Source organism: Blennius ocellaris (genome assembly GCF_963422515.1).
Source record: "Blennius ocellaris genome assembly, chromosome: 21".
NCBI classification, from domain to species: domain Eukaryota; kingdom Metazoa; phylum Chordata; class Actinopteri; order Blenniiformes; family Blenniidae; genus Blennius; species Blennius ocellaris.
The window spans coordinates 13,185,786-13,199,070 of record NC_137670.1 but is presented as its reverse complement, the minus strand read 5'-3'; the positions used below and the strand labels follow the sequence as shown (position 1 = coordinate 13,199,070).

Genomic DNA, 13,285 nt, shown 5'->3' with positions numbered 1-13,285 from the left:
TGGAAGTTCAGATTTCTTTATCTTAACATATCTTAACAATATCTGTCCATAGAGTCCAATATAACATAGATGCCAAAACATGACAGTGTGTGTTGTACCTGTAGCACGTAGCCTTCCCTGGCACTGTGTTCTCTCCCGAGCGCGTCTTCCAGTTGTTCTTTCAAAAGGTTGTTCTGCTTCTGTAATCGGTCCAGTTCCTTCTGTTTCTGTCCCAACTGAGCAAAGATGGGGGGAGGGAAACAAAAATAATATTAATGTTGCACGATATTATGATACCGCTAGACATTTGTTAAGATCGATAGTTTTGATTGGCCATCTCAGCAATGTCCATAAATACCACGTTTGCTTCCTTGCAACTTGAGGTTGATCAGAAACAACAACAAAAAAGGCCTGAATATTAAACATAACACACATTTGGGAATATGTTTGCAAAAGTGGGGTCATCTTCCAGAGTCTAATATTCAGATATGATGATTGGTCATGATTATAGATATGTAAGGATGGTAACATTAACAGCTTTTTAATTTGCTGAGTTCACTTAATAAATGACACACAAATATTTCACAAATAAAAAAAAGTAAAAAATAAATAAATCCATGACTCAAGTCGTAAATATTTTGAACATGATGTCATTTAAAAATATCGAGAGTCTAAAGAAGAACCATGTGTAAACAAACAGACCTCCTTATCCAACAGTGCAGCGAGCTCATGAGGAGGCAGTCGCTCCGAGTTACTGGAGTTTGCTAAAGCGGTGTTGATGGGCACTTGCTTCTCCTCTCTTAACGGCGTCGTTTCCACCTGATGCCATCGCTGCTCTATCTCCTCTCGGACGTCTGAGGTTCTGTTGTCCTTTGTGTCGTCCTGCTCTGAACACAAAGCGGCGGGGTGGTCCACTTCCATCTTTCCTTGTTCTTGGCTGTCGGAGGTGGACGGCTGTACCGGGGACGTAGCATTCATCGTTGAAATAATGGTAACAGTTACAGTATTTGGCGCGTGAGCTGCACTCGTTGTGCTTTGAGGGTGGGTGCTTTTCCGAACATTTTCCTTTTCTGTTTCTTCAGCTATAGACGGCGGGTTGGCACCCGATACAGACGAGGTTTGGAGAGAGGAGGTAGAGACCGGAGAGGACGCTAAAGAGGAGGGTGACGATGAGGGGGAGCAGTAGGAAGAGGTTGTAGAGATGGACGAACTGAGGTCGACTGTGTCTGCTCGTTCTTTCACAGGTTTTTGCGCCTTTTCCATTTTGAACTCAGTCCAGTCGTAAGTCTTTGAGCGGCCCTCTCGCCGGCGCTCGCGGACTCGACTTTTACGCGGCTCAGACGGAGGTGCAGAGGTGTTGTTTACAGGTGGCTGTCTGATGGAATCTGACTTTGGGGCCTCTGTGCTGGGGCTCGACTCCGGGGTGGGCGAAGAACACGGCTCCAACATCACATGGCTCTTAATCGGCTCGTCAGGGAGCGATCTGAATAAAGAAAAACACATATTTACCTTAAAGAATAGTGTATAAACGAGACTCACTGTACATTTCTTACAACCTTGGACATAAGACTTTACAGGACAAAACAAGGACACAAAAACATTTCATGTTATGCAGCTTCATGTCACTGTGCATTTCCAGGGTTTCTGCAGGGTCCATGAATTGTACCAAGACTTTGAAAAACCTGTTTGATTCCAATTTCTCATCAATCACATTCATACTGAAAAAAAGGGTATGATAGTAAACTACATTGCCATTACAGAGTTTGACTGCAGTCTTTAGTAGCCTATAACTATGAACGTGAATTATTTTATCATTAAATTAAAGGAAAATGACATTTGGAGAGATAGCATATAAAAAAATAGGCAAATGATTCAAATTCAATAGAATGATGTGTTATGGTGTTTACTAAAAATCCTCAGTTTTACTAATTATATGCCCTGTTAGAATATTGTAATATGCACATTAGGAAGGAAAATACTTTAAAAGTTAATTAAAAACAACCAATAAGGGAGCTATCCCAATAAAGGTTTTTAGTTTGTCACACTACACAATCAGACACAAATAATATTTCCCACCATCTATTTAGAGCGAGACCAGACTCAAGACCAGCAGACACCCTGACTTTAAAAACATAGCAAACATTAATGGAATTAATTCAAATCACAGCAATAACATCAAAACATTTATAAGGACACTGTGTGGCTGAAAGCAGCTTTTCAGCTCCACTCATGGTCTCAGGTAATCCTGCCCAATAGCAGAATTAGCTACTGTGTTAAAGCAAAAATCACACAATAGCTTAATGTTAAGAATGTGTTGGCTGTAAACTGCTCATCATGCTGGCAGTAAAAGGACAAAGGTGACCAGACAGACAGACAAACAGAAAAATCCATTTTCGACACGTTGCACGGGCACGTCAGGAAGCACAGGGAGGGCGTGGGTGGGTCCGGCGGGCGGAGAGGAAGGGACGGTGTTAAAGAATGGACAAGAGGTGCCTGTGCAGAAATACCAATAATACCACACATACTCCTGTGCAAGAGACAAACTGCCAGATTAAGGTCTGTGACCCGAGTAACCGAGGTCGGTTTCTATAAAGTATCACGTTGGGATCTTAAATAAATAAATAGTGAATTAAAATAAAAGTGTGGGAAGTTGCAATTCCCTAAGGTGTATTTCTGTCATGTAAAAAAAAAAAGGAGAATTATATCACAGCTGTTCTACCTGATCAGTAAAGTATTTCTCGTATCATGACTTTTTTTTAACCTTGAGTAAGTTACTGGGTGGACAGTAAGAAAACAGGGATGAGTAACAGCCGTGTGTGCTGTTGGGCAGATTATTCTCGGACGCTGATGTGTGGCTCCACAGTAGCATAACTTAACGGGGCGACATTACTCAATATTCACATGACATATGGGAGGACAAACACGCCGGGCCTAACATTGCCGAGCAATGACATCACTGTTCGAGGAGGGGGGGGGGGTATTCAACACACACGCACAAGCACTCCAACCTGGGCTTCAGAACGGATAGTTTCAGAGAGATGTTTTTCCTGGAAGCAGGTTGAAAAATACCGGGTGAAAAGGGAAGAGAAAGAGGGAAAGAAAAGGTGAGGAGGAGACGGGCATTAAGATAAACAAAGTGAGAAAAAGCCATTGTTGTATCTGCCACTGGCAGGTGTTGATCCTCGCCGGGTATTACCGGGTGACGTCGGGGGCGATAGTCGGTCGCACATTCTTCATAATGGCCTGAATCCAATTGCGACGGATTCCAGAGGTCATGGCTGACAGGGTGCAGGCTCCATCTTTACACTATAAACAGACAGACAGTTCACATAAACGTCTGACAGGTCTGGAGAACGTTTAGATCCAAATAGCTTTTTGACAATGGATTATGGCGTGAAACCGGGATACAGAAATGGACATGCAAAGACAATACAAGCTTTGTTTATGATTTAGGAGACTGACGTTATTTCTTGCTTTTGACTATCCATTCATTGCAACCAATGAGCAACCATCACCCAGTTTTGACTGCTTTTTCTTTCTTAAATATGTGCTGTGCCTTTTCTTTTCAGTCCGGAAAAAAAGGTTTAAAAACCTTGTGCCACAGTTCACATCAGAAACTAGGTGTGTGCAGACAGCCGCTGCTGAAAATGTGCACGGGGATCGATATCTACTGCAAAAACTGAAAAGGAAAAAGACTTGTGCAAGAATGCAAGTTCAGATTGGCAATTTTAAAGAACACAGTGTAAACTAAAGTTTCACACTAAAATATTAATCAAATGAAGTAAAAGCTTGAGTGGGTTAAATGTGGAGAAGTAATTTCCCCAGGCAGATTAATAAAGTAAGGTTTGTTTCCTTTCTCCTGCAGAGACCTCTAGTGGCAGTTAGGTGACATTCACAAAAGCGCAGTTTTCTGGTATATTTAAAGGCACAATAATGGGTCTTCAGAAGTCAAGCGCTTCATTCCAAGAATCTGGATTGAGAATTAAGCTCAATCCTGTCGGGCAATGGAGCAAACAACAAGCCCTTCCAGTGAGAAGCATGGTGTACAGAGAGCAGATATAAATACTGGAGTTATTAATTTCTCGACACCAAACCCGTGTTGTTCTCAGCCAAAGAGACAACGATCCTCTCCACTACTCTATTTCTGACTTCCTGTAGAAAATATCCGGAGATGTCACTGTAAACAAAAGAAATGACCTTTGGTTCTCACGGGATTAGCGCGTGGAGCTTGCGTCTATATGTAGCAGAAACAAAAGCCTCACTGGCCTCACAGTGTACTGCATGCAGCTGCGTAGGAGCTGTACGTATTTTGCCAGCAACAAGTGCTAAAAGTGTTTAATGACGGGATGATTAAGTGATTATACGAATACTGGCGCGTCTGCTTCATTCATGCAACGTCTCTGAGACATGCAAACACACTAATATGTATTTTTCATGGGCTACGGTGAGTGGTATTGGCAAAATGTGGATAAGGGCAGTGCATTTGAACGCGAGAGGTTAGAAAAACATGTCGCGAAGGATGAAGGCCACATGCTGCAGCACACAAGCGGTGCCGGCATATTTAGACCAGCATGATGTCAGCCTCATACAGAGAGATGACAAGTCAAGTGACATCCCTCATGACGGACAAATAATCATTTCAAAAGGAGAAATGGCAAGACTTGATAGCGAAGGTTGCGCCACATGGTGTCTGTGGCTGTTTTTAGATTAGCAGGAGACAGTGGAGCTAAACTGTGCAGACAATAAGTGGCAGTCTTACAGGTGACTGATGATTATTGACGACATGGAGAATCAGCACTCACCATGATTTGAAAGCCATAATTCCTCTGGACCGGGAACTCTTTGACGTCATAACACGTGGAAAGGTCAATCTCGCCATCCAGTTCAGAAGCCTTAAAAATATAGTTATTCCTTTATAATGGCCTGTTAATGACATTCCCAGTGAACTGATGCACTATGTTTAATATCTTACCTCCTCAGCTATTGAGTCCTTGTAGTACCTTAAACTCTGGTCTGTTAGGACAAACCAGTGTTTCTTCCACTAAAGGAAAACAAAAACAAATAAAACATGAAGTGGATTAGACCAACTATAAAGATACCATTCCATAGTGGAGAGAAAAACATCAGTGAAAACAGAAATTTTAAAATAGATTACCACTCCATCTTCGTATAACTTTGTCATCCATCCTTTCTTGAAGTTCAGCAGATCAGGCTGCAGTTGAGACAGACAACAATGTCAAAGAAAAATCTTTAGGAATTACATTTATGGAAAAAGGGAATGCGAAAAAAAATACTTGAATTGCATTTGTCTTAAATATTTTGTACCAACTTCATCAGTGGGTGATTATTTCTCCAACATCTATTCTAAATGCAAACATCTCGCTGAACACTGTTGCATTTACAGGCATTTATTTACATTCCGGTAACCAGCTTTTCAGCAAGTGTCAGTGGCCATATGTAGCCCCGGCTTCAGCAGAGACTCACTGGCGGGAGCCGGACTCTCCCTGTGAAACACAAACTGCCGCACATCGAAACCAAGCTCAAGTCTGTTTATAGACCCCAAAGCGAACCGGTGCCCCATAAGCTGCTGCCTGCTCGCTCATCAATACCTTGTTTTTGTTGAGCTTCATCAGGTGTGGCGTCACCGTCTGGCAGAGAGTCATTCTGATGGCTAACTGCCTTCACGGCATATGTTGACAATCTGTGTCTTGCTTCTGTCCCTGGGACATGCACACGACTGAGGCTGCTTCTGTGCCGGCTATTTATAATCGCCAGTAGCGGTGGCGGCAGTGGTGTGTACATGTGTACGAGTGCGTTTAAGTGGGTGGGGGTTTTTGGCAGCTGCAATTTGGCCTGAGAGACGAGGAACACACTGACTGAATGGCCCCTGAATGGCCTTCAGATCAGACTGCAAGGAGTCAGACCGCCGGAAGATACCCACATAACCTTGAGTCACCTGAAGTATTCGGTAATGATGTAAGTTGTGTTCAACTTTAAGGATCGCCCATGTGACCGTGTACGCATCCAAAATAAATGAAGCAACTCACAGCCACACACTTCCGTTCTTCTGAACAGGGCACATTACAAAAACACAACACAGATCACAATCATATCGTGTCTTCAACTTAACCCCGAAATCAAGTTTTAATTTCATCCCTTTATGATAAAAGCAACATTCTCTTTATAGAGCGACACGCAATCTGATGTTAACTTTCCCCAACATGCATTTCTGCCGATTATGATGCATTTTATTGGTGGTAGGTCGTTAAACGGATGGCCTCATATGAATGCACTCAAGTTGCAACTGGCAAATGAGGACAGTGTAGGTTACTCTAGGTGTTAATGAGTTAGACTATGTTGTCATGTTAAACTGGGATTTTATGGCATTTATTTTTATGCTTCAAGTGTTAGCCTTAGTCATAAAAGTTTTGTTGGGGGGATGGGGTAAAAGATGCATTCTATCACAGAAAATTGTCAAACCCAACTGATGAGAAAAAATAAATATGAATTAAAAAAAAATAAACAACAAAATGAACCCTTTCAATCTGCACAGAAATGTACTTTTCCCTTGAATAGAAAGATGTTATTTTCCTTTCAGAGACACCACAATGACTTTTAACAAGCTAAAGTCGTTTTACACCTCAGAGACTCTGTCAGCACTCACAGTCATCGAAGACTCTGTGACTCTGCGGTCCAGAGACTTGGCTCTTCTTAAGTTGGCAAAACTGGAGCTGGACACGTCAGGGACTGAGCGGTCCTTTGCTGAATCCAGTGACATCTCCTACAGATGCAAAATTAGCAGTCAGTTACTAGAATTCAGTTCAGTCTGTTGGGTTTAAAGTGCTCAGAAATAATCAAGAGAGCGGCCTACATGTTTGTTAGCGAGACGTCTCTCACTGCGCCCTTGTCTCAGTGTGGCGTCGGCTGAGGGCTCAGTGGTGCCGCTTGTGTCCATACGCTCAACATGTTGACCTTCCTCAAATCGGCCGATGATTTGAGATCGTCTAGAAGACAAGGAAGACCCCCACCTTTTTTTTTTTAAACAATAAACACTACCGTTTTTACAAAGTCTTATGTCACGATAGTGATAAATGCATAAAAAGCTTTTCATCATGCCAAAATACTCATCATTGAAAGCATAATCATATCGCTCCAAACACTGCGAGAGTATTACAAAATCAAAGCATGATATGAAGGGAAACTTAAGCAAGTTCAAGAAACTTCTGGAAAAATCATCTTTTCAAAATAAACATCAATAAAACTGACATCACCAAAGAGACCCATCCAGAAATACAACCAAAGATAAGGAGCAGTGTTATAGGATGAGAGATAAACTTAAGAAGAAATCAGGATGGCGGATTAAACACATAGGAGTAAAAGCAATGGCAACAGTTTGGCGTTACCTTAAGACACTGCACTGATTAACGAGAAGATAATTGAGAAATGAGGAGTGGCTAGAGTCAAAAAGCCAAAACTGTGGGTACGAACGTCCATCAGTACGTTTGAGTAAGCACATGGTATACGGTTTCAATTACTCATGGATAAACAGTGCATGTGTGAGCTCCCAGGCAGTGCAGAGATGAAATGATAGAAAGCAGGAATCAGCGGTGACCAGCAGGGAGCAGCATTGGGACAGGGGTGGAGGGGTTGGTTGAGATAAAGCTCTGTTCAGAAGCCCCTGGAAAAGAGTGAAACAACAAAACTAACTAGCAAGGTGGTGAGAGCAAAAGGTAGAGAGCAGCAGAAAACAAAGTACCACATGCATTTAGATCATCCTAAATCATTAATGGTCAACCACTGGTAAGCTGGGGAAGGCAGCAGTAACAGAGGACGCCTTAAAGATAACAACCACCAGGAGGTGCTAAAACAACTAAAATGCTGAACGCTTGAGGCAAGGCATGGGACTCAGTAACTACCTTACATGCTGTCTACAGGGTTTCAGGGTATGCTGAGAACTAACAACCAGTGGTTCATTAATGATTATTACGTAATCTGTTTTCCATCATTAAAATTAATTATGCATTATGTTTTCAATGCTCTTCTTTAACAGGCAGCTGAAAGAAACTTTAACGTTTGATGCAAAGTGCTGAGCATGGCACTGAACCTCACCTGCGCTCCTCCCCAAACAGCCGAGCCACCTCCTCCCTCCCTGGGCTCCGTGTTCGCGTTCTCAGCTCCTGATGCTTTTTGTCTGACCGGAAGGCTTCCCGGTAGGTCAGCCTTCGAGCTCTTGGCACGTCTGACAACGCTGCATACTCCCTGCCAGACCTGCCAACTCTGCCTCCTCCACCACTCACACTACTAGAGCTCCCTCCACCAAAACTGTGCCCCTCCCAGGTGGGTGTCGCTCCGCTAGGATCAGAATCCAGCGAGCTCTGGGAGGAGCTGATGGTGGAGTAGCTTGGGGAAACAAGTGAACCTGGAGAAGGAAGAGGGTCTTGGGAGGGTTGATGAGGGGAGGTTTGGGGCTCTGATTCGGAGGTGTACCTGGAACTGGGAGCTCCTAAGGAGGAGGATGACGCTGAAGAGGACAGGGGCAGATGCTTTGGTGGCTGGGGTGGCTGGGAGTGAAGAGCCGAATTTGGAGAAGGCTCAGACTTGGTCTTCTCCAAGGAGAAGTAACCACTCTCCACTCGTACTTTACGTCCAGTGCTCACAGTGCCGCCATCTGGAGAAGACACGGTGACAATGATGTACAAAGCTTGATGAAACGCAGCGATGATTATGAAGGCTGCTACTAGTTCGGCCAGTCATCAGAATAGTGAGGTGTACATATTTCTAACCTGTCAGGATTTGAACCTGCTCACTTCTCTAACCTCCAGGCTACCAAGACTAGTGCACATTCCTATAGTTACACAGATGTCCGATCACTAACGCGGGCCTTATGAACAGCATTTTTGAGGATTTGCCCTCTTCTTGGTCCTCACCATCTTGAGTGGTGACACTGGACTCCGGTTGGCTCTGGCTCAGCTGGCTGATACAGGAGGCACTGCGGCTGCAGGGGATGGTGGCCCTGCTCCAGCGGCTCTCCTCCTGCCACAGAGAGGCCCGACTCATCGGGACGCGCTCGGCGCTGGCGATACTGCTGGGCAGGCATGGGATGCTGCCTCCACTACTGCTGCTGGTCACAGTTACCTTGGCAGGGCCCGGCTCCTGAATAATGGTTGGGGTTGGAAGGAGCGGATTAGCAGAGGGAAGGACATAATGGGAGGTAAGGTCACAGAGAGACTACAATAAGGAAAATGAGAAGGAGAGAGTTTGAGAAAGAATAAAAACACTTTAATATAAACGTTGGAACACAGATGTTGGAAACCTGACCTCTGAATGTAAATGTGCAATATTGTATAATACTCCCAGGATAAATCTCAAATAAATGTGGCAAATAATGCCACACCGTAAGTGTTTCTAGTTCAAACAAATGGACACACCAAATAAAAAATACAAAAATCTGACAAGTATTATACAAGTAACTGTGTTATATTAAGTGGGACAAACTATATTTTAAAAGAAACTGGGTACTTTTGAGTGGTATGATTTAGATTTTTTGCAGTGCACTGTAGTGAGAATGAACTGACTCTTGTTCAGTGATAGGCCCCGTTACACTACTGGTCTGTTTCCTTTGTTTATGCTTTTCTGTTCACCTTTATTGTTTGTGTGTCACGTGATTCCATTATCAGCGTGACAAACCACAACAAAACAGCCTTTATTTTCTGTAAAAGGACAACTTGTGGGTAGAGAAAAGGAGGAAACAAGGACAGGAGTAAGAGATGGACAGCTTGACAAAGAACAAAGGGCTCATTCATGGTGAACACACCTGTAACACTGAGGGATACAAAGAACAAAACAGCACAAGGACATTCTGGAGAAGGAAATTTCACAGAAACACAATTTCAAGGGTAAAAATGTCATAGATCACTTTTGTTTGATTTCAAATTTACAAACTGAATTAAAAGTGTGAGACCACCTGTCCACATCAGAAATACATTCAGTGATCAGGCGTTGCATAGAATTATTTATAAGATGAAGAAACATTTCCAAAGCAAGGCAATCCATGAAAAATCATTTTTGTTATTCAGTCTATTCAGATCACCACAAACAGAAAACGTGCCGCAGGCTTAAAAATCACTCTTCCACTACCAGAGAGGGAAGAAAAAAGTGTGTTCTCTTGATTCACCCTTCACCCAGACAGATTTGGATAATAATTGTAATTTTCGAGGGATGGGATTTCAAAGAATGGGATTTTATTCAAAATGGGATGCAGGATAAAAAGTTTGGCCAAGATGAACTCACTGGATGTCCATTCATGCCTTGAGCTGAAAAACCCTGGCTTGCAGGTGTTCCACCCTGCCAATCACAAAAAAACCTTTCAAGTCAACGTTTGCTCTGTGTTGCAGGTTGTATTCATGTATTGACCAGTATTTTTAATTTCAATATTCTAAATGTTTTGTTTTGTTTAATAAAGACAAAACTTTGAAATATAACACACATTTTATACACAAGACAAGGAAAGCAGTCAGATTCCTTTCGGTTACAATTGAAGAAACGGCAATCTATTTTTCTCTGTGTATGCAAGGTCGGGTGTTTCGATTGGAGGACTCTACCCACAAGGCAAACACAACGCATTACTGAGGTATTTACAAGAGTGCTTTAGCATGTGTATATCTCAAGTACAGTATATAAAAAGCAGGAGGACAGCCTTCGGCACTAAATGTGTTGCTGGCACAGTAAAGTGAGGGAAATGTAAACTATAAGACAACAATTGATATTAATCAGTGAGAATCTGTTGTCCCAAATAACTGAACAGCCTCAGAGGCATTGAAAGAAACTGACGGCAGTTTAGGCAGTGGAGGAAGGATCGCCCTGACACATTATCAACCCTAATGACCGGGCCTTGACCACTGCAGTTATTTTAGGTGATGATATCACACGGCTACAACTACACTGGAAGTAGTGTTGTTTTACACAAACATCACTGACTTACTGAGAAAAAGTACTCATCTCAAAGCAATTTAATTAGGTCAGCAGGACTTAGTCATGTCTTGGAAGATTCATCCCTTATTTAAGTGTCTTCGTCACTTCATGCTCATCAGTATGAATTGAGGACCAACATCGCATGTATAAAGGATGTTACACGAATAGCTTAAAGGTTTGCTCACCTTACTCTAAGGCTAAGCAACTTTGCAGTATGTCGGTCCTCAACACCGTCCGATCCATTTTCCTCAGTGCCTACTGTTTATTCAAGGTGCCTTATTATTCCGAAAATCAAAATTCGCTTGCTGGCCCCTCTACAAAGCAGTGAATGCAGCTAATTAGCAGCACTGGCGGGGTTTAGTGGCAGACTCCCAAAGTTTGTGCTCACAGGCTCACAAATATTAATGTGTGTCGCATTAAGACAGCAAGGGCTCAGCGCTGTTACGAGCGCCGTCAGAAAATATGTGCAAGATCCTGACTGTGACCCTCCTCAGAAAAACAAAAAAAACCCAACAAAAAAAACCCTGATTGCTTTGAAGAGGCCTGCAAGGTTATTAACCGCACAGGCAAGAAAAGCCTGACAGGTGAGACAGCAGCTGTGAGGCACGACAAGGAAACTGGCTGCAGTGGCAAATTTACATGCAAGGAGATCGCGGACACATTGCCGAGAGTTCCTGCTGAATGTTCTGGTAGCAGGCAGCTGTCATCGTCACCGTGGATTGTTTGTTCAGGAATGTGTTCATAGCTCAGTAACATTGAATACCTTGTGAGATTGTTCAGTCTCTATCACATGAGATGTGCTTTCGTTTATTCAGAGTGTTGTGTTCACATGACTTAAACCTTGACAATGACAAGTCAAATATTCGATGTCTTGGTCTGAAGTACCGTAAGTCAACTCAAGTGGAGGTACAGTCTACAAACACCGACACACCATGTGACTGAAGAACACAAATATAGAACGCATAAACTCCTGAGCATGTGGCTGGCAGAAAAACAACATCCATTTCCCACCCTCAGTGAGGGGGGGGGAAGAAAAAACCTGCTGTACTTGGAGAGGAATGAAAAGCCTCCATACTGTCTGTTTCCACAGCAGAGGTCATCCTTCAGTACATTATATTCTCACTGTTCTTCCAGTGCATTAGCAAAACTGCCACTTGTGGATGTTGAATACCATTCGCCATCTAAAGCAGAGTAGATGTGGGGTCATAACCCTCTTTCAGGAGAAGCTCAGTGTGTGTCATTTGAAACATTTCAGCGAATAGTAGGAGTGTGAATAGTGAGAATATCCCCACTATTTGTGTTTGTGTTGGGGAGCCTTTCTGTGCAGAGTGTACATTGTTCTCCCTGTGTGTGGGCGGATTTCTACTTTATACTTGAAAAATATGTGTTTTAAGGCTAATTGACAACAAAAACTGTCTGCTGGTGTGACTGAGTTTCATTGTATGTATCTCTGTCTGCCTGGTGATGGACTCCTCCAGGGTGTACAGCTACTGTAGGTTGAGCTCGAGCCCCCATGACCTTAAGTAGGAAGGTGGACAGAAGCGGTATATGTTTGGATAATTGTTGGCAAAATCAATACAAATAGACCACCATATAAATCCTCGACCATGAATCATATACAGAACACGAAATAGAATCTCACAAAAGCTTAAAGTGTGACCTTCACCGGCGTCTGCTTGCTCACTGCTGTTGCCTCGATCAGTGCAAGAAGATAAAAGTGGTTTACTGAGAACAGCGCGGACTGATGCAGTACCTGGTGAGTGGGTGGATCGACCTTGCGCTTCTTCTTCTGGTTCTGCTTGTTGGTCCTGGGGTACACAGTTAAAGCCTCCTGCCACCTACGGATGGTGAAACAGTGCAAGTGTTATTGGCACACTGAACGCAGACCGTACAAACTCTGCATCCCAGGTGGATCAATAGATGACAAAGTTCTCTGTAGGAAAGCATGAACCAGTTCGTCTTTGAACAAATATGGGCCGTAAAAATTCCAGAATCATGCAACAGCACCAGAGTAAAATAAACACTAACCTCTTTCATAAATGAACCACACTACAGCCTGATTCATTACACAGAAATGAGAACATTAATTGCACTTTTTGTAGTGAATGATAATTCTTAATTGCTTTTTTTAAATTTTTAAATTTTTTTATCTTGTAGCAATGAACTTTCCTAAGAACGCATTTCGATTTAGGACTTATTTTATTAGCACTCATATTTTACAAAGGCTTAATAGATTACCTTTTAACTAGGTAGTGTGCTTAAAAAGTGAAGATATTTCATGAGCGACACAGAACAGAACAAACTCTCATATTTATTGACTTTATTTTTAAAAATA

The 13,285-nt window shown here is 42.7% G+C and overlaps 1 protein-coding gene across 2 annotated transcripts in view; it reads right to left on the bottom strand.

Moving 5' to 3' along the window:
• LOC308145974 (myosin phosphatase Rho interacting protein) overlaps positions 1-13,285 on the bottom strand; it is a 44,330-nt gene that overhangs the window by 9,473 nt on the left and 21,572 nt on the right. For both annotated transcript variants that reach the window (XM_080517589.1, XM_080517590.1), the window contains 12 exons: positions 12,704-12,788; positions 8,907-9,132; positions 8,089-8,647; positions 6,851-6,983; positions 6,644-6,760; positions 5,135-5,191; positions 4,952-5,020; positions 4,782-4,871; positions 3,176-3,285; positions 2,988-3,026; positions 682-1,462; positions 99-215 (listed from right to left, as the gene is read on the bottom strand). In XM_080517589.1, the coding sequence (XP_080373715.1) occupies positions 99-215; positions 682-1,462; positions 2,988-3,026; positions 3,176-3,285; positions 4,782-4,871; positions 4,952-5,020; positions 5,135-5,191; positions 6,644-6,760; positions 6,851-6,983; positions 8,089-8,647; positions 8,907-9,132; positions 12,704-12,788 (2,383 nt within the window). The remainder of the gene's footprint in view (positions 1-98; positions 216-681; positions 1,463-2,987; positions 3,027-3,175; positions 3,286-4,781; positions 4,872-4,951; positions 5,021-5,134; positions 5,192-6,643; positions 6,761-6,850; positions 6,984-8,088; positions 8,648-8,906; positions 9,133-12,703; positions 12,789-13,285) is intronic.